This window comes from Asparagus officinalis, chromosome 5 (assembly GCF_001876935.1).
Source record: "Asparagus officinalis chromosome 5, Aspof.V1, whole genome shotgun sequence".
NCBI lineage: Eukaryota > Viridiplantae > Streptophyta > Magnoliopsida > Asparagales > Asparagaceae > Asparagus > Asparagus officinalis.
This window is the reverse complement of record NC_033798.1, coordinates 102,948,935-102,967,804: the sequence shown is the minus strand read 5'-3', so window position 1 is coordinate 102,967,804 and position 18,870 is coordinate 102,948,935. Positions and strand designations below refer to the sequence as shown.

At 38.0% G+C, this 18,870-nt stretch overlaps 1 protein-coding gene across 1 annotated transcript; it reads right to left on the bottom strand.

Annotated features, from left to right (window-relative positions):
• Positions 7 to 18,113, bottom strand: LOC109840455 (villin-5-like). Its single transcript, XM_020409115.1, has 23 exons — positions 17,705 to 18,113; positions 17,360 to 17,456; positions 15,842 to 15,941; positions 13,410 to 13,478; positions 13,083 to 13,325; positions 12,791 to 12,968; positions 12,583 to 12,715; positions 12,291 to 12,453; positions 12,055 to 12,202; positions 11,832 to 11,932; positions 11,486 to 11,641; positions 9,870 to 9,938; positions 9,687 to 9,755; positions 9,446 to 9,583; positions 3,781 to 3,909; positions 2,856 to 3,003; positions 2,733 to 2,743; positions 2,445 to 2,585; positions 2,230 to 2,355; positions 1,955 to 2,020; positions 918 to 1,260; positions 647 to 825; positions 7 to 338 (listed from the first exon to the last, which is right to left on the bottom strand). Exons 2-23 carry the CDS (start codon positions 17,413 to 17,415, stop codon positions 225 to 227), a joined length of 2,880 nt encoding a protein of 959 aa, XP_020264704.1. The 5' UTR covers positions 17,416 to 17,456; positions 17,705 to 18,113; the 3' UTR covers positions 7 to 224.

The following is an 18,870-nucleotide window of genomic DNA, read 5'->3' as shown; positions in this document are numbered from 1 at the left end:
ACAACAAGTCATCCCTGTTAACTTTCCACATTTATGTACAAACTCCCTGCTTCCTATATTAATGCAATTCTCAATGTTTTGCAGAACTCTAAACCCTCTTATACTGTTTAAAAACAATAACTAAATTGAAAAAATGAAGACAAAACTGTGAGCCGCAAAAAGACCTATGATAATAAAAGAATAAATAAATTGGCGGAAAACAAAACCCTGCGCTACCAAAAAGCTTAGAACAAATGAACGGTTGTCTTGAGCTTGTTCTGCTTCCACTTGGGCAGTTTGTAGAAATCGCGCTTGCCCATACCAAATTTCTCTCTGAACTCTTCTGAGGATAAATAAGCCTGCAATTCACACCACACACAAAAGTTATTAAAAAAAAGTTTCCAAGATACAAAACATATGGAATGACTGCACTTTATCTAACATCCCACAAACAGATTATATGGTTGACCTGAAAAGAGAAGAATCATAGAATCCATGACTAAAAGAGCTCTGAGTATAGGAGATCACTCACAATTCAGTACTTCTAGTTGACTTGTTCTCACATTAGGACTAAGATACGTATATGTCATAATAGTACATGATATAATCCATCACTAAACATGATCATACTCTAAGGTTTCTACTTCCTAAAAGAATAGCTACCTACCTCTCGCTTGGTTACATCAATTTCTGTAACAGGATCATCAGATGAAGTTATTAGGCGTTCATACGGAAACACAGGGAACGTTTCTTCATCAATTTCACCCTCTTTTGCATCTTCTGCAATACTTAGCTCATCCATTCTAGGGCTGCTCCTTGGGGAAAGCCCTGATTTTGCTCTCCGGACTTCATTCAGAATTGGTAGGTTATGTTTATATAATAAAATATAAAAGAACAGAAAAAAAATTGTGCATTGCAGTAAGTTGTGTAGGAAATACCTGGTGATCTTGGTATATTATTATGTCTTGGTGATTCAAATGTAGCAGTTAGAGCAGCTATTGCTTCTGACCTTGAAGACAGTTTCGCGGAATCCAAAGCCAGTTTTGATGAATCCATATGAACTGGTCTTGGATAAACTTTTCTATCAAGTGGAGGAGGCATTGAAAGATTCCTAGCACTGGAATTATTAGAATTCTCAAAATTAGCAGCTATTGCATTAAAAGCTGGGGATCTTCCCCTTAAGCGAACTTTATCGGGGCTGAAGGACATGCTTCTTGAGCGCTGAGATTTGTCTGGCACACTAGATCTTCCTCCATGCACTGGTATCCGCCGCTTGGGCTTCTGACAAATGCAAGACAAGGCATTTGTGATATATCTCTTTAGCACGGTTTCATCATAGATTCATTATATCAGACATCTCCCGCAAAATGATTCATTTCTTTTTGGTCCAGTTATGGAATTTTTTGATACCATTTGCACTTTTTCACCTAATGATAACCAGAATGCAGTCACTGTAACTCTTGATTATCTAGAAGTTTGTGATGTAGTCTAGATATGAAGGAAGTAATAAGTTTGTTGTATGATTTGCCATACACTGGACATGATAACATATATTGTATATTTTATAAATCATTTAGTTTTATTTCATATATACTCATGTGATCGATCTGTTATTAGCTCCCCCCCCATTCAGTTGTCTGTCGAATCTAATTTCTCAGTCCAATAAAGTTACTGGCTTGGTTTTGAAATAAAAACCAATCTTTTTCAACAAAGTATATAATAATAGCCAGTTAAGTTACCATTTTACAACACTAGACATGAGCAAACCCAAAGCATAGAAACAAAAAATTGGATCGAATATCCACATAAGTTCATGCTCCATATTTGGTTTAAGTATTAAGATATTGACATATAACATTCCTCTTTTACGACCTATATCATATACTATCAAATATTTGCTATTTCGGAAGAAAATAGTTGCAAAATATGGAGCAGAAATCCAGAACTGTAAATGAGAGACTATTTTCCTTCTTACATCTAATGCTGCAGCCCGTCCATTTTTGATAATTGCAAGCTTCCTTTCATAAGAGTTGCCATGCATCTGCAACCAAAAAGAAATGTAGAACCTCTTTCAAAGTCTGAAGCAAATACCAAACCTGATTATATTTTTATTTCAAGCAGTACAAATTTCTTTGATAAGTGTTATCTTATTTATACTTCAATCAACAATAAAAAACAAAAGAATTTCTCAAAATAATCAGTAATAAAAGAAGATTTTTTGCACTTCGACTGTATAACATAGCTGCTTACTCCTGATTTTGCAGAGTCCCAGGTAAAGAAACGGGTGAAGAACTGTGGTTCGCTTCCTTCCATAACAACGAATATTGGCGTTTCTCGAGATAGTTTTTCCAAGAGAAAATCATGTTCAAGGAATTTCTATTGAAGCGATAACAGAAAAATAAGGAAGCAAATAAAAAATATTACATTCTTTTTACAAGCTTGTAACACAGGATAGCAAATTATACCTCCCCTATATTTAAAGCTTGTGATCTGCTCTTTGGGTCAACTTGTTGCCCAACCCAAACAAAGAGGTCAGAGTGACAGTCTAGAATGAATATATCTTCGGTCATCAAATCATCTTGATCGAAGCTGAATATTTCCTTGACCTGAAAAAATTTTCTGATGCAACTAAAATCCAAAGCTAAATCCAGAAAATAAAATATCTAGGACAATATTATTGGCATTTAATTTTGCATTAGACACTCATGAACTGTTATGGAGACAAAGTACATAAGGATGCCCCCAGCACACACCTTTAAATCCCCTGCACGTCACGGAAGATACAGCAGCAATTAGACAGTATTTCTTCCATATGGAACATTAAAAAGAAAAGAAAATGAACTTCATTATAACAGGTCTCTTCTCTTTATTCCTACCGTCTGAGTAAGCACAGGAGAATAAATGAGGGTCACTTTCTGGTTCCCTTGTGATCTTTTGACTGGGATGTTCACATTTACCCCCTAATAGATCCCAAAATTGCTCAGTTTCTGTTCCTTCCTTTTGCGGTCTATATTGCACTGCCGGCTGCAAAAATTCACAGTCATTAGGAATGCTTGTATTAAAGGAGGAACATAAATGAATACCTTGGGAAAATAAGGCATGAAGAAATACTAAATAATATAAGTGCAGACATAATGTTACCGAAAATGTGAATATTACATATAACTATCTGGAAATGGTTGAAATATTTAATTAATTAAAAAGTTGTAGTCCTCCCACAGAAAATCTAGATTGCTTCCCTCAATGCAAATCTGTATGCAACTTCTTCGTAAGCTTCTCTGTTGGGTTAAGTTATGATTTTCACAATGAATGCTTACAAATGCTCAGAAAAGCCAAATAGCATAAATTAATGTTAAGGAATACTTATGACGGAGCCTATACTATAAAGTTACTACTACTTAGAAGACTAGCACTTCTGCATAGAGTTGATGATGTCATACACAATTTTTGTTGAATATATATACATGACTACTTATGACTATCATTTGACTATGATTTCCTAAATTCTAACAAATAATAGTAACCATGTATAAAATATTTAAGACAAGGCAGGATTGATTTTGGCTGGCTATACCATGGTGGTAATGGGATTCCATAAGAGGACTAACTCTTGCTGACTTAGCATATTATGTTGCACTCTGTCTGTACCATAGTCTAACCAAGACTAATGGATAGGCCACTGTTTAAAAATACAGTTCCAGATAACCCTCTAAAATACACATGATGTCTCAATGAAATCAGATGCCAATAGAAATTATGGCAGAAGATATCAAGTATGTAAAAACGTAAAGAGATACTCACCTTTATCACATCTAACTGTCTCTCAAGGAGCTCTTGATCTTCTAAGGAGGTGAAGCTACCAGACCATGTAAAAACAGTACTGCCACTATGAAGTACGTAACAATATGACGAATTCAAAGATGATGCCACCTGATAAAAATGGAAAACAGACAATAAGCACCTTTTACAGTTATAAAAGCAGCAATGTATATCCACAGATCCACAGATCTATTTCTTATACTCTCAAATACCTAGGCAAGAAAACATTTTCTCCAGGTATCTGAATGGAACTAAAATGAAAACAGAAAGAAACATATCGCAGAAAAGCAAGAATTCACAGGAAACAACAGAAGATATAGGTCATAGGTGTTGGGACAAACCCGGGGCCCAATAGAGCAGGGTCGCAGCAATAGTAGAGCAAAAGTAGAGATAAAATGTTGGACACACAGATTTACGTGGTTCGGCACTTGATTTCCTACGTCCACGGGCAAGGATAGAAGAATTCACTATGAGGAGAAAACTCTGGAGTTACAATCTCTCTTTTGAAGAAGATACTCTCTCTATTTTTTCTCTCACACACTTCTATATAAGAAGAAGTTTCTGGGATGAGATTTCCTTAAGGATTTGGAGCCCTATTTATAGTTTTTTGAAAAACACTATGCACAATAAAATATTAATATTTTACTGTAGCAGTGAGCCCCACCATTTTGTTTTCTTTTTTCTTTTCAACATTGGCTGCTGGGTGGGTTGGTGCTTGGCTTCATTAGGCGCCTAACAATCTCCCACTTGAAGATTTGATTGAATATCAATCATATATTCACACCATTTTTTCTATCTTGCCATCTTCATGTTGCTTACGTCTCTGACAGACCACAAGAGGATCGACACCAAGTAAATTTGTCGGTATGGACTGCTTTTGTCAAAAAATCTGCTAGGTTGTCCTTGGTGTGAATTTTCTGCATATCCACTGTTCCTTCTTCCACTTTCTCACGAACGAAGTGATACTGAACTCGAATGTGCTTGGTCTTTGAATGAAAGGCTGGATTTCTTGCCAAATGCAAAGCACTCTGACTGTCACAAAATAGAGAAATCTTCTTTTGTTCATAGCCGAGTTCCTCCAGCACCATCTTCAACCACATCGCTTCTTTACTAGCTTGTGTAGCTGCTACATACTCTGCTTCTGTTGTTGAAGTAGCCACAACTGACTGCAGTTTTGAAACCCAGCTTACAGCTCCGCCAGCAAGTGCAAACACATAACCTGTGGTGGATTTGCTATTATCACGATCACCTGCATAATCAGAATCAACATATCCACTGACAATAAAATCAGATCCCCCATAACATAATGCAACATTTGAGGTTCCTTGAATGTATCTTAGAACCCTCTTTACAGCATTCCAATGCTCTTTACCAGGATTCGCCATGTATCGACTAACCACTCCCACTGCTTGTGCAATGTCTGGTCTTGTACAAATCATCGCGAACATTAAGCTTCCCACTGCTGATGCATACGGTACTCGAGACATCTCCATCCTCTCTTCTTCACTGCTAGGACTCATACTGGAGGATAACTTGAAATTAACAGGAAGTGGGGTAGAAATTGACTTACAATCTTGCATGTTAAAGCGTCGCAAGATTTTCTTCAAATAGTTCTTCTGAGAAAGCCAAATCTTCCTATTAATTCTGTCTCGGTAAATTTGCATCCCTAGAATCTTGTTTGCAGATCCTAAATCCTTCATTTCAAATTCCCTAGCCAACTGAGCCTTTAATTCTTGGATACGATCTTTGTTGGGGCCTGCAACCAACATGTCGTCAACATACAACAATAAGATAACAAAGTTATTTTCACCAAACCTCTTGAAATATGCACAAGGGTCTGAATTAAGTCTGTTGTATCCAAAGCTCATGATGAATGAATCAAATCTCTTATACCAACACCTTGGCGCCTGCTTTAGACCGTACAGAGATTTGTTCAATCTGCAAACCAAGTTCTCTTTTTCTTTTTCTTCAAAACCTTCTGGTTGGAGCATGTAAATTTCTTCTTCAATATCTCCATGAAGAAATGCTGTTTTCACATCTAGCTGCTCTAGATGTAAGTCAAATATAGCGCTCATAGCCAGGACTAATCGGACTGTTGTTAGTCGAACTACAGGAAAAAATATTTCATTAAAATCAATACCTTCTTTCTGAGCATATCCTTTTACCACCAATCTAGCACGATATCGCTCCACCTGATCCTCGCCGTTTCGCTTGATCTTGTAGACCCATTTGTTTCCAATGGTCTTTCTTCCTTGTGGCAATGACACAAGTTCCCAAGTCTTGTTCTTATGGAGAGCTTCAATTTCTTCCTGCATTGCTGTCATCCACAAAGATGCATCTGTGCCATTTATAGCTTCATGAAAAGTTGATGGCTCTCCATCTTCTGTTAGAAGACAGTATGCAACATTACTCTCCGTAATATACTCCGAGTGCCAAGTCGGTGGTCTTCTCTCACGAGTTGACCTTCGAACTTCTGGAGCCTCGAACTCAACTGGTTCTTGTACATCATGCTCCGGTGTTGCTTCAGAAGAGTTCGGATCATCTTCTACCTGAACAGCTACAGTCTCTGAGTCCTTCTTTGAACTGCTTTCTTTCTCTTCACTTTGTAGTTGGTTCTCTACAAAGATAACATCTCTGCTGATGATAACCCTCTTCACTTTGTAGTTGGTTCTCTACAAAGATAACATCTCTGCTGATGATAACCTTGCGGGTAGTGGGATCCCACAGGCGATACCCCTTTACTCCATCAGCATACCCCAAGAATATGCATTTTCTGGATTTTGAATCCAGCTTTGTAATTTCTTGGGCATTGTACATTACGTACACTGGACTTCCAAATATATGGAGGTTGGAATAATCAGCTGGCTTGCCAGTCCACATCTCCATCGGCGTCTTCAATTGTATTGCAGTTGATGGAGATCGATTCACCACATAACAGGTGGTTTTTACTGCTTCCGCCCAAAAGACTTTTTCCAGATTTGCAGTAGCCAACATAGCTCTTGTTCTTTCCAACAGAGTTCTGTTCATCCGCTCCGCCACTCCATTTTGTTGAGGAGTATAAGCCGTACTGAATTGTCTTTTGATGCCTTCATGCTTGCAGAATGCTAGGAATTCACCGTCTGTGTATTCTCCTCCATTATCTGACCTCAAACACTTGATCTTCTTTTCAGATTCAAGCTCGACCCGCGCTTTGTAGGCTTTAAAGACTGAGAACACATCCGCCTTCTTCTTGATAGGATACACCCAACATCTCCTGGAGTAATCATCAATAAAGGACACAAAATACTTTGCTCCTCCTAAGGATGTAACTGGTGCTTGCTATACATCAGAATGAACCAGTTCTAGAATAGCCTTGCTTCTAGAACTCGATGTGTTGAACTTCAGTCGATGCTGCTTGCTTGTAACACAATGCTCGCAAAATGAAAGAGCTACCGAATTAAGTCCAGGAAGCAGTTTCTGATCGGAGAGAACCTTCAAGCCTCGTTCTGACATGTGGCCTAGCTTGCGATGCCACATCATGGTTTGTTCTTCTCCACGGCTGGTTGATGCCACACATGAATCAGCTTCCTGCAGAGTCTCTCCCTTGAGCATGTACAGATTTGCAGCTATCTTTTCTCCTTTTATCACCACAAGCGCCCCTCTAACAATCTTCATGACTCCATTTTCTATATGAGTCTTGCACCCGAGCTCATCTAATTGTCCCAAAGACAATAGATTCTTCTTCAAGCCCTTCACATGTCGCACATCTTGAATGGTGCGTATTATACCATCAAACATTTTGATTTTGATAGTACCAATACCACAAATCTCTAAGGCATGATCATTCCCCATGAATACAGATCCTCCTGAGATAGGTTCATATTTGTGAAACCAATCTCTCCGAGAGGTCATGTGTCAAGAGGCTGCTGAATCTAGAAGCCAGACATCAATAAACTTCTTTCTGCCTTCATCAACAGTGGTTGCTCCACTGAATAGAATTTCACCATCCTCTGACGTGCTGACAACGCATCCTTGAGATGTTGATGGCTCTGAAGACTTTTTATCTCCACTCTTCTTGTTGTGCCAACACTCCGATTTGACGTGCCCTCTTTTGCCACAGTTGTAGCATTTGATATTCTTCTTACTTCGTGATTTCGATCTACCATGGGCATGACTCCCACTGGAGCCACGTTCTGTTGATCTTCCTCTCGTCACCGACAAGGCCTCCGCTTGCTGCGAACTTGTCTGCCTGTCTTCCTTGTTCTTGCGCCGATTTTCTTCCTCCAGAACAGCGGCTGCAACATCGTCGAAGACTAGATTGTCCGTGAGGACGTTGTTCGTCAGGTTGATGATGAGTTGATCATACGAGTCAGGTAGACTCTGAAGTAGAAGTTCTGCACGTTCATTCGCACCAACTGTATATCCCAACGTTGTGAGTTGGGAGAACAGTGTGTTTAGGGTGTTGATGTGGTCGGTCATCGATGTAGATTCCGCCATCCTCAGAGTGTAAAGTCTCCTTTTTAAGAAGATTTTATTGTGCATGGATTTCGCCTCATATAGCTTTGTTAGAGTATCCCAGATCTCCTTTGCTGTCTTCTTCTCCTCTATGCTTGACAGCACCCCGTCTGCTAATGCCAGATGGAGATTTGCAATAGCATTTTCGTCCATCTCGTTCCACTTCTTATCATCTGTGATGTCGTCCGGCCTTGCACCAATGACCGCTAGGCAATTATCTTTTCTCAAGATAGCTTTTATCTTCAACTTCCACAGTGAGAAATTACTCCCGTCGAATTTCTCAATCTTGAACTTCGCCGCCATTGCTTCTACCACGAACAATAACTTCTTACTATTTCACGTAAATAGTACTGTATTTATGAACAGTAACCGTATCCGTGAATAGTACCGTACTTATAAATAGTACCATATTTGTGAACAGTGCCGTACTCGTGAATAGTACCCGTCACCTCCAAAGGGTAAGTGATAACCTAACTTATTTTCTGATGTGGAGGATCCACCTTTGGTGGCAACCACAGAGCATACGATAAGTAAATATATACAAGTACCCTAAGTTGGCTCTGATACCACTTGTTGGGACAAACCCGGGGCCCAATAGAGTAGGGTCGCAGCAATAGTAGAGCAAAAGTAGAGATAAAATGTTGGACACACAGATTTACGTGGTTCGGCACTTGATTTCCTACGTCCACGGGCAAGGATAGAAGAATTCACTATGAGGAGAAAACTCTGGAGTTACAATCTCTCTTTTGAAGAAGATACTCTCTATTTTTTCTCTCACACACTTCTATATAAGAAGAAGTTTCTGGGATGAGATTTCCTTAAGGATTCGGAGCCCTATTTATAGTTTTTTGAAAAACACTATGCATAATAAAATATTAATATTTTACTGTAGCAGTGAGCCCCACCATTTTGTTTTCTTTTTCCTTTTCAACATTGGCTGCTGGGTGGGTTGGTGCTTGGCTTCATTAGGCGCCTAACAATAGGACTCGTATCTCACGTTCTAAAGGTAAATAAATTCAGCATTATAAAAGATAATGGAAGAAAATCAGTTTTTGTCAACTATAACCAGCGTTCTATAGACTTGAAGCATGTAGGAAGTAGAAGAAACTAAATTCAAGATTCACAGACATAAAGAGCTTTTCTAAATGCATACCGCTTCAACTTGAATCGCTTGCATATTATCTGGTCCAGAACCTTGAATTCGGAAGAGTGCAGTCCCATCTTCATTATAGGTCTCATCATCAATGTTGTTCTCAGTGATAAATTTCTTGTATCCGGAGCTTAAACCACCCTGGGAATTTGCAAATCAAAAGCATCAAACATGCTTCACTTCATAGAAAAAGAAACCTTGAAATCGAGAGGAAATATTTGTTCAAAAAAATTAACTACCAAACCTTATACAATATAAATCTTTGCAAAATCGAATGGAATTGAATAGCTTCATTTCCTTCATAGAAGCGTGCCTGTAAATACACAAGACAGAACTGATAAAGAAGGGTCCGTGGCATGGAAAATGGAGAATAAAGAATAATGAAGCGGAAACGGATATTTTAGATCTCTGTTAATATAATTATTACCTGAACAGCCTGTAACTTAAAAGATTCAGCCATCTCATTTGCAAGTGAAGTAGCTGCAGACCTCTCTTCCTGTATCCCACCAGAAATACTTCAGTATATAACGATAAGTAAACGAGGAAAACAAGTTCAAATAGTTATCATACAATATTTAGTGACAACTTGACTTGTTGAAGTGACATAACTTCGTATGAGCTTACGTCTCTCAAGGCAATGCACTCTTGAACAAACAAAATGTTTCTCTGCAAATTTTAACAAAGAAATACGCGATGCACCCATGCAAAGGTTACACCAAAGCAAAGTACATTGACCAATGTTACCAGTGTTAGGGTACACGCCAGCAAGAACGCCTCAAACGGAGACGCAAAACACACCCAAACGATCTTGGAATCACAGAATAAAACCAGCAAACACGAATTCAATCACAGTACTCACAGATATAATGTGATTCACTCTTATGGAGCTACTCCACAGTGCAATGACGACGCCCAATTCATTTATATTCTTTTCGAGGTTACAAAGGAAAAAGATAAAAGAGAACACCCTCTCTTGATCAAGATAATCTCCAAGAATTCTCACAAACTCTCTCTTAAGATCTCTCAATGATATTACTTATATCTGTATCTTTCTCTTTCTTTCTCTGCTACTGAGATACCTTATAAATCAAACTTAGGGGGGGTATTTATAAGTTTTTTTCATGGGGGTAGGTGAACACTATTTGGGATAGGTGAACACTGTAGCATGGGGGTAGGTGAACATTGTAGCACGGGGGTAGGTGAACACTGTAGCACAAGAGTAGGTGAACACTGCTGACTCTTTGATGAGAAGGCTATCCACTCTCTCAACAACCAGGACATGATGAGACAAAATGACACTCGGAAGCATGTGTTCCATATCTAGGACATGGTTACCTTAAGAGGAATAGGAAATATTTATGTACTTTAAAATAGTTGAGTTAAACAGATCGGACAGGATCGAGGAAAGGAGGCAAAAAGAGAAGAGTAGAAACAATAAAACTTGACAAATGTTTTTTCACTATGTCAAAGTATGCAAATGAGTAGTGGTGTGGAAAACCTATTCCTTCACTATGAACATGCAAGCCTGTATACGTGAGCATGTTCATTCTCACGTGCGCTGACATGCAGATATGTGTGCCTTTAGTATTCTATACAAAGACGCATTCCTGGCTTTGTATCCTGACTTGTAAGACCTTTGTTTTGTTGATCGCCTGTCCTGCCTATCCACGACATTGGTAATTAAGAGGATACGACAAAGACAAAGAGAGCTGGGATCTGGGGAGAAAAACTAAACTCACACAGTCAAGATACCCATTTTCATAGTTACAGACAAAGAAACTAATTAATCAAAAAAGGGTTTTATGTTGAATGAGGAGAGGAAACCTCATGTTAAAAACTTCAAATAATCTGATGAAACCAAAGGCCAACAATGTAACACAATCAAACGATGACCTAATTAATTACCTAGTACAAAATCATGCAGTTGATTATGGCACAATAATAAAGTTATAACATTAGTGTTAACCAAACTTGTTGAACTTGGTAAACAGAACAAGCCACCTATCAACATAGTCACGTGCTAATAAATAATATTTAACTCACCTCAATGCTATTTTTGCCAAACCAAGTTCCAATAAGATATTCCTCTCGACCTTCTCCTGGATATGAATATTGGAACATGTAACAATCGGCACTGTAGAATTTTGACTGATCAGATGAGGAAAGAAGGGCCTTTTCTTGGCCATTTATACGCCAAATCTGTCCATCAAATCCAAGGAAAAGAACAAGAAAGTGAACATGAAAACAGTTTGCAACTGTACTCAAATTCTATGTGCACTGCAATTAAGAAAATTTTGCTTGTGAAAAGTGATATTTATATTTGTACTGCTGATAGGAATGTCAGAAAATACAAATGAAGTTCCTGAATAAAAATAAAAAGAAAAATCACCTGCAAATCGCCAGTGTAATCAATGTATGATTGAGGTTCTTCTTTTACAGGATCAGATTTCATAAGGCCCTTCACATTAAGTCCTTGGCGTTTCAAGAGAGCTGCCCAAAATTATTAGCAAAAAAATCAGAAAGTAAAACAAAACAGTACATTTAAACAGAAATTAAGCACATTGCACATCCATGTCAATCACAAAAGAATTTCCATATTAGCACTTACTGACCAGCAACTTTGCCTCGACCATCCTCAGATGCAGTCACAGCAGTTGTTTGTGGCCATGCATCAAAATTAGATCGAAACATTACAGTCTCAAAACCCTCAATGACACGAATTACGTGAGATTTAGGCCGGTCAGGACCACGAACCAATTCCTGCACAGAGATAATAAGCATCATTCTATAACCATCTAAGCACGAAAAGCTATAATAAAGATTTAACCAGGAACAGATTAAAAATTACTTCTGCAGCAGCACTAGCATTTTTCCTTTTCTCAAGAGATGAATTTCTGCCCATCCATACAAAAATTTCAATCCCACAGTCAAGAAGATAACACTTATTTGTCTCTAATAATTCTCTTGACAGTGAATCGGCTTCTACAGGCACAGGTTTCTCTTTCTCAACACTTAGAAAGACAAAAATGATGTATTAGAAAAATTATTCATTAAAAATTTCATATATAAAATCATTAAAAGATACCCTGCATGATGCAAAACCATGCAGTATAACTGAAGGTGTATTCTTGAAAAATTACCACATCAGCTTCACAGGATAAGCCTCTTCAACTTTAACTACTTCAGAGGCTGTCTTTCGTGGAAGAGGTGCAAAACCACCAAAAAGAGCCCAAAACTCTCCAGCAGCAGCATCAGCCATTAACTTCCCGTCCTCTGAGATTATAAGATTAAGATACCTTTAAATCTTTGATAATTGCTCAACCACCGAGAAGAACTCTGAACACTTACCAACAGCCGCTATCTCACATTTCCCGTCATGATAGGTGTCTTTTATATATTGGACAACCTCAAGAGCTTTTGCCCTCTCCTGGATAGATGATTTGGATCCATTAAACTGAAAAATCTTCCGTTTGGTATCCAAGATGAATACATCATCATGATTGAGAGATGATCGAACAAATGGAACCTGAAACAGTAGAAATAAAAGTCAGATCCAGATAAAAGGCTTGGCTAGAAAAAGGTACACTTTCTAGTGGAAGTAAAAAAAAAAATACAATTAATTTAGCAGGATAGAACTTGCCTCTCCTACACGGACAACATGCTTTCCTTTGCAAACATATAAACGGTTTTCATGCTCACTTTCATTAATTTCTACATGCCTGAATCCTGATGCTACCCCTCCTTTCTGTGGAATAATACATGGTTTAAAGTAAGATAAGAACTTCTCAGTCTCATGGCCCTGTTCCTCACGATATTGAACAGCTCGACCACCAAGGGCTGCATCCAGTTCCACAGTCTTGATTGCAGCCACCCCAGCTTCGTCCTATAGAATTTGATGTTTAAGATACCAGCTTCGGCCACTTGACGAAACGATTCACAAAATACAGTGGAGGATTCAATAACAAACCTGACTTGTATCTTTACCAAGCCAATAGTGGATATCATGACGCAAAGCACCACTTTTCGAAGCAGTTGTCTGTATGAGAACAGTTTTTTAACTAAGCAAAAAATAATTTGATGGAGATGAAATCGGTGATAACAATCTGTTAAAAATAGTAATCAGAAAGGATATTTAGTTCCCTCTCTTAGACATTATTTATAATATCATAAATATAAATAGGCTTGTCACTAACCAATATGGGACTAAACATACATAAAAAAACAACTCTCAACAGTCCCCCTCAAGCTGAACATATATATTATATATGTTTAACTTGTTACAAGTAAAGTGCACATGCTCTAATCTGTGACAAGGCTTTAAAAACTCAAAATAGTCTTGATCTGCTTATCTTTTACTTGGACGTCTTCAAATTAGCTGATCCCCTCTGGGCTCCATCCATCAAAGGATCATCTTTAGTGATCCATCAACAAATGATCCTCTCTGAGATTCACCAAATAAACGATCCCCTCAAATCAACTGATCCTCTCTAGGGCTCCACCAATCAAATGATCCTCTCTGAGATTCACCAAATAAACGATCCCCTCAAATCAATTGATCCTCTCTAGGGCTCCACCAATCAAATGATCCTCTTCAGGGATCCATCAACAAACGATCCTCTTTGAGATCCACCAAACAAACAATCCTCTAAGGAATTTGATCCCTCTTTAAGGATCTAACAATAAATGATCCTTCTTTAATGATCTAACAAACAAATGATTATTCCTTAAAGAATCCAACAACAAAGGATCCTTCTTTAAGGATCCACTAAATGAACTGAGAGAATGATCTTCTCCAAAACGAACCAACTGAACAATTTTTACTAAACCAAACATCAAAGCAAACCAACGGAACGATCTCCACCAACCAATCTCCAAAATCCAAACCAAACAAATCAGTTTTCCGCTATATCAATCACAAAGTATGTCAAACGATGTTCCTGATGAACAGTACCATGTGATGAACACTAACTTTGTTACTGTTTCGGGCCTGGGTCTAATCGGGAGAGATGAACAGTGTTCTGATGAGCAGTGCTGGTGGCAGATGAACAGTACTTTGAACGGTGGTCAGAACTCAGAAGTGGTGACGACTAGGGTGGTCGGCTAACGATAGAGGGTTAGGGTTTGATGGTGGTGGGTGATGGCTAGGTTTGGGAGGGTGGCGGCTAGGGTTTCGCTGTGAGTTGCACAAATTTCATGTGGCCCCACCTAAACTCTTACATAGCATGATTACTTGCTGCTATAGAGATTATTTGACACACCTCACCCCCATTGCAGCAATCATGTCCCTATAATGAATAATTGATAGGGCAAGTGCACACAATTAACATCTTTCGATGGAGAATGTAATCATTTTTTACTATCTTACCATTTGTTTACCTGGATGAAATGTGATAAATTGGGAAATAAATAATGGGCCTCAAAATCTGAAACAGCTTCTGTCATTTTTTTCCATCCAACTGCTCCTGGTCTCTAATTAAAACAAAATGCAAAATAAATGCAAAACCCTAACAAATCTATTCTGCCTTTTGCCTCCTTCCTGGCTTCAGTTCAAAAGAAACCTAGCTAATAAGTAGCTAATCCAATTAACCCCTATCAAATACAAATTTGCATCATAGTCCTAAAAGTACGTCATTACATGTGTCTTAGACTATGTAGTGGATCTGTCCTTTGTTTTATATTTCATTTGATTTACTGCTTTGTATTTAGAAAAGTTAGTATGCAGCTTATATACAAACTCGATCTTACTAAAATAGCACAAAAGGATGATTAGAAGTTAAGGTCTCCATGTTATCTTTATGAAGTTTTCGCTCTCTTTTCCACATATCTCCTCTTCTCCATCCAGAAAGCTTGGACCTAGGAGAAAGAATTCACTCCTGAAGTGCATGAGCAGGTGCTAGGGCATGAACTTTTTTTTTTTAAGAAAGGAACTACTGTGTTGAGCATTTGATTTTGTTCTATCCAGAGCACCACCTCATGTGCTCAAGGAGCATCTGATAATTTCTCGGATAGCAAGATCTCTATTGGCCCTACTTAAGATTTTGATATACTTCATTCTTCCTTCTTTTTCTCTGAGCTGCTGGACACATTACCCTCTTTCAAAACTGTTATATATTTGAAAAAGATCATTTCTTAGACAGTGTCTCAAACTAGAATTACCTCCAAAATGTCAAGAACTTACATCATAAAAGGAAAAAATAAATAAGAATGGAAGAATCAGTAAAGTATTTATTTAAAAAAAACATGTCCCCAAAGTATTGTTGACAAATAATCTTCCATGGTCTACTGCTATCCCCTTCGAAGGTGTTGATAAATAGGAATTTAACTGGATAGCGAAACAGACCAAACTTGTGTAAAAAACAATATCTGGTTTCAAGGAAAAGATAGAACATAACAAAGCACCTTCAAAATCAAGTAGGAGTCCCCCATAAAAAACTTGCCATAAGAAGATTTTGGAACGGAGACAGGATGAAAATTCTCAATGCGCCATATCTCTATTCCACTATAAGATGTCAAGGAATACAAGTATTATCACAACAAGAAATGATGAAAAAATACACAGTCAGAGCAGCAAAATGAAGAAAGTAAATAACATAATAAGCAGCTTTCTTTGAAGTCTTCATCTAAGTTGTCCTGCCAATCTTGAAGAAATCAGTCACAGACAACAGAAGAGGAAAATGAGATAGGTGAAGGAACTTGACGAAAGCCTGTAACCAATTTGTTTTATCAGAGCAAAAACATGGCACGCCTAACTGGCATGTCCTTAAAGGCCATCAAACTCAGTCTCAACACACTCAAACAAACATGTGAAATCTACAACTTTTTAAAGATCATGCCATGCAATTAGGCTAAGATATTTTTCACCAAGTTAGTAATCTAATGACTATCACAAACGATGAGATATTTTCTTGCCGTGGTCTTCAGCGATTCGACTTTCCAAACAGCAACACATGAAGGAAGAACTACTAATGTTTGGCATTTCAATGTTTACCTAAAAGCTCAAAATTCAAAGAAAAATGATGGTACCACCCCACAATAGAAATGACGGCATAAATATTTCACATTTTTAAGGCTTGATGATCAAGTGAAACCTCATGGTAGATCTTATAAAATCTAGATATCATCTGCAAGCTGATAAAACCACGGTACAAAATGATCAGGTTTGTACCCGACCTGATTCAATCACCCAGCATTTTCCCTATCAGATCAGATCAAGATTAATAAACAGATGCAGTCTAGTATAGCCATCAGATAACCCGACCTTGTATACATTGTTTAATACACTACATATACCATAATAGTTTATATACAATGAAAACTATCCTATCAAATTATCATACATCAGTTTTCATGCATTTTTAAAATTATTGCCGAATAATCGTACCCGTCTTCAAGACTTCAACAAACAAAGATGAACATGTCAACGAAGAAAGACAAAGTCATAATGGATGAAGAATAAGATATTGAACTAATGTGAAAACGAATTCCAACCAGAACCAGCACCCTCTAGTGAATTTTTTTTTTTTTTCCAATTTGAAGTTGGTTTGGCTTTTGCAGACAGGAATTTTACGCCACTCACACCTAACCCAACACAAGTTTATCTGGAACATGAGTTGACTTCAACCCGACGCCATGAATCTGAGTTTTCAAAATTGCTCTTTAAAGTATCATGCCACGTTCACAAACCAATGTCTCTTATGTGCAGAGAGGTAATAACTGCCATCAAATAGTAATGCTAACCACATAAACTTTTAACTGTATCTTTCATTGACATGAAATTTGTAAATCATTGCACTAGTTATGAGAGGAGGATAAATTAATATTTTTGAAAGGGGGTAAAAAAAGTAGAAAGCAAAAAGTGATGCCAAACTATTAGAAACAAAGTAATTAACAAATATAACACATTAAATAAAAGGATACGCTTTCTGTCCTGCTCCCTGGAAAGCAGAATCCAAGTCCCTCATAGAAATCGACATATTTTCCTAGGGCTAACGTGATTAGTCCCTGTCCACTTCAGCTTCAAATCAAAAGTAGAAAGGTTCAGCAATGGGGTCATCAAAATAAATAAGCCAACTACAATTACAGTTTACTTAACCTACAGAAAGTAAATCTGTAAAATGCAATAAATTAAGCGCATTTTGTAATTGAAAATTCTTGAGAACCTTAAGTTTTCAGATGCATTATGTCAAACAATTCCAACGCACGAAAAAACGGCATTTAATATTCTGGGGGAAAAAAAGGGAAATATTGGGAGCTGGATCGCACCTGAGTTTAAGTTGGCCGGCGATTAATAATCATTGGAGGAGGAAGAGAAACCTAATTTATCAGTCGAGTTCGCGAAAACAAAGAAGAATGAAATTCTCAAAACCCAAACTTTTGAAAAGGTCGGCAACTGTAAACTTTTAACCTCAGAACTTAGCGCATTAATCTCATGAAAAATTAATTTTTATTTTTCGAATTTCAATCTAACAGGCGGTTTCACCAATCGTAGGAAAAGTGGGGGAAAAAAAACAAGGTATTGTGTGGACCACAAAAGCAACGTATGTGGCGTTGATGTCACGCGTGGCTTTTGCTCCAGCGAGAATGACGCGTGGCGGATGGCAATAGGGTGAAGAATCTGTTTGGTGTTTGGAGAAGGAGAGGAGATTGGATTGAGAAGGGTTCAATGGCGGTAGAGCGGGGAGGAGGGAAAGCGTGGCGGGGAGAAAGCAACGGCCTCGGCAGCGGACTGAGCGAGGCCTGAGCTTATGCCGAATAGCAAACAGCTACTTTTCGGAATAAACTTTGACACGTGGACTGCGTTCCTCGTCTCTCCAGCTAAGTGGTCACGTGCTTGGCACCATGTTATTTGAGAGCTGTCTTTTGCACGCTAGCGGAGACCGTGGCGTTGCAGAGTAATTAAGTGATGATAAATTACACAATTGAACGTTACTTTGCTTCTTTATTAGGAAGCGCATAGTGACAAAGTTCCCAGCAACAAGTTAAATTGACCATTACCAAATTACCATAAACCTTTCCCCTGTGTGTAACAGATATAAAATCAACTTGGATTTTTTTTTTTTTCTTTAAATTCTCTTCTTTGTGTAGACAAGGAGGGATGCAAATGGGAGTTGAGCGCCAAATCCTCTGGCAACACTTCCAAGATAAATTATTATGCTAGTACTATCAGATTTTCAATCTTTGAAAAATATTGCCATATTGATACTCTTTGCTAAAAAAATAGGTTTGGAAATTTTGAAGCTCGAATAGATTTATATAATGCAAGTGGAATTTAAATTCTTAAATCTCCTATATATGTTACCATCAAAGAGTTTTAATATGATTTTATAATAAACTTTCGAGCCATGATATAGCTGGATTTTTGGACGAACTGGGTTCGGCTCTAAACATGTGGACAAAGAAGCAGGTTCGGACCATGTCCAACCTAGCCC

What these genes read in the sequence shown, in the direction of transcription:
- LOC109840455 (XM_020409115.1), bottom strand. Translation starts at nt 17,415, where the DNA reads ATGTCGATTTCTATGAGGGACTTGGATTCTGCTTTCCAGGGAGCAGGA. An exon ending in AAGCGATTCAAGTTGAAGCG is followed by an intron (nt 3,910 to 9,445) that starts GTATGCATTTAG and finishes CATTTTTATCAG; the next exon opens with GTGGCATCATCTTTGAATTC. An exon ending in AAGCTTTAAATATAGGGGAG is followed by an intron (nt 2,356 to 2,444) that starts GTATAATTTGCT and finishes TCGCTTCAATAG; the next exon opens with AAATTCCTTGAACATGATTT.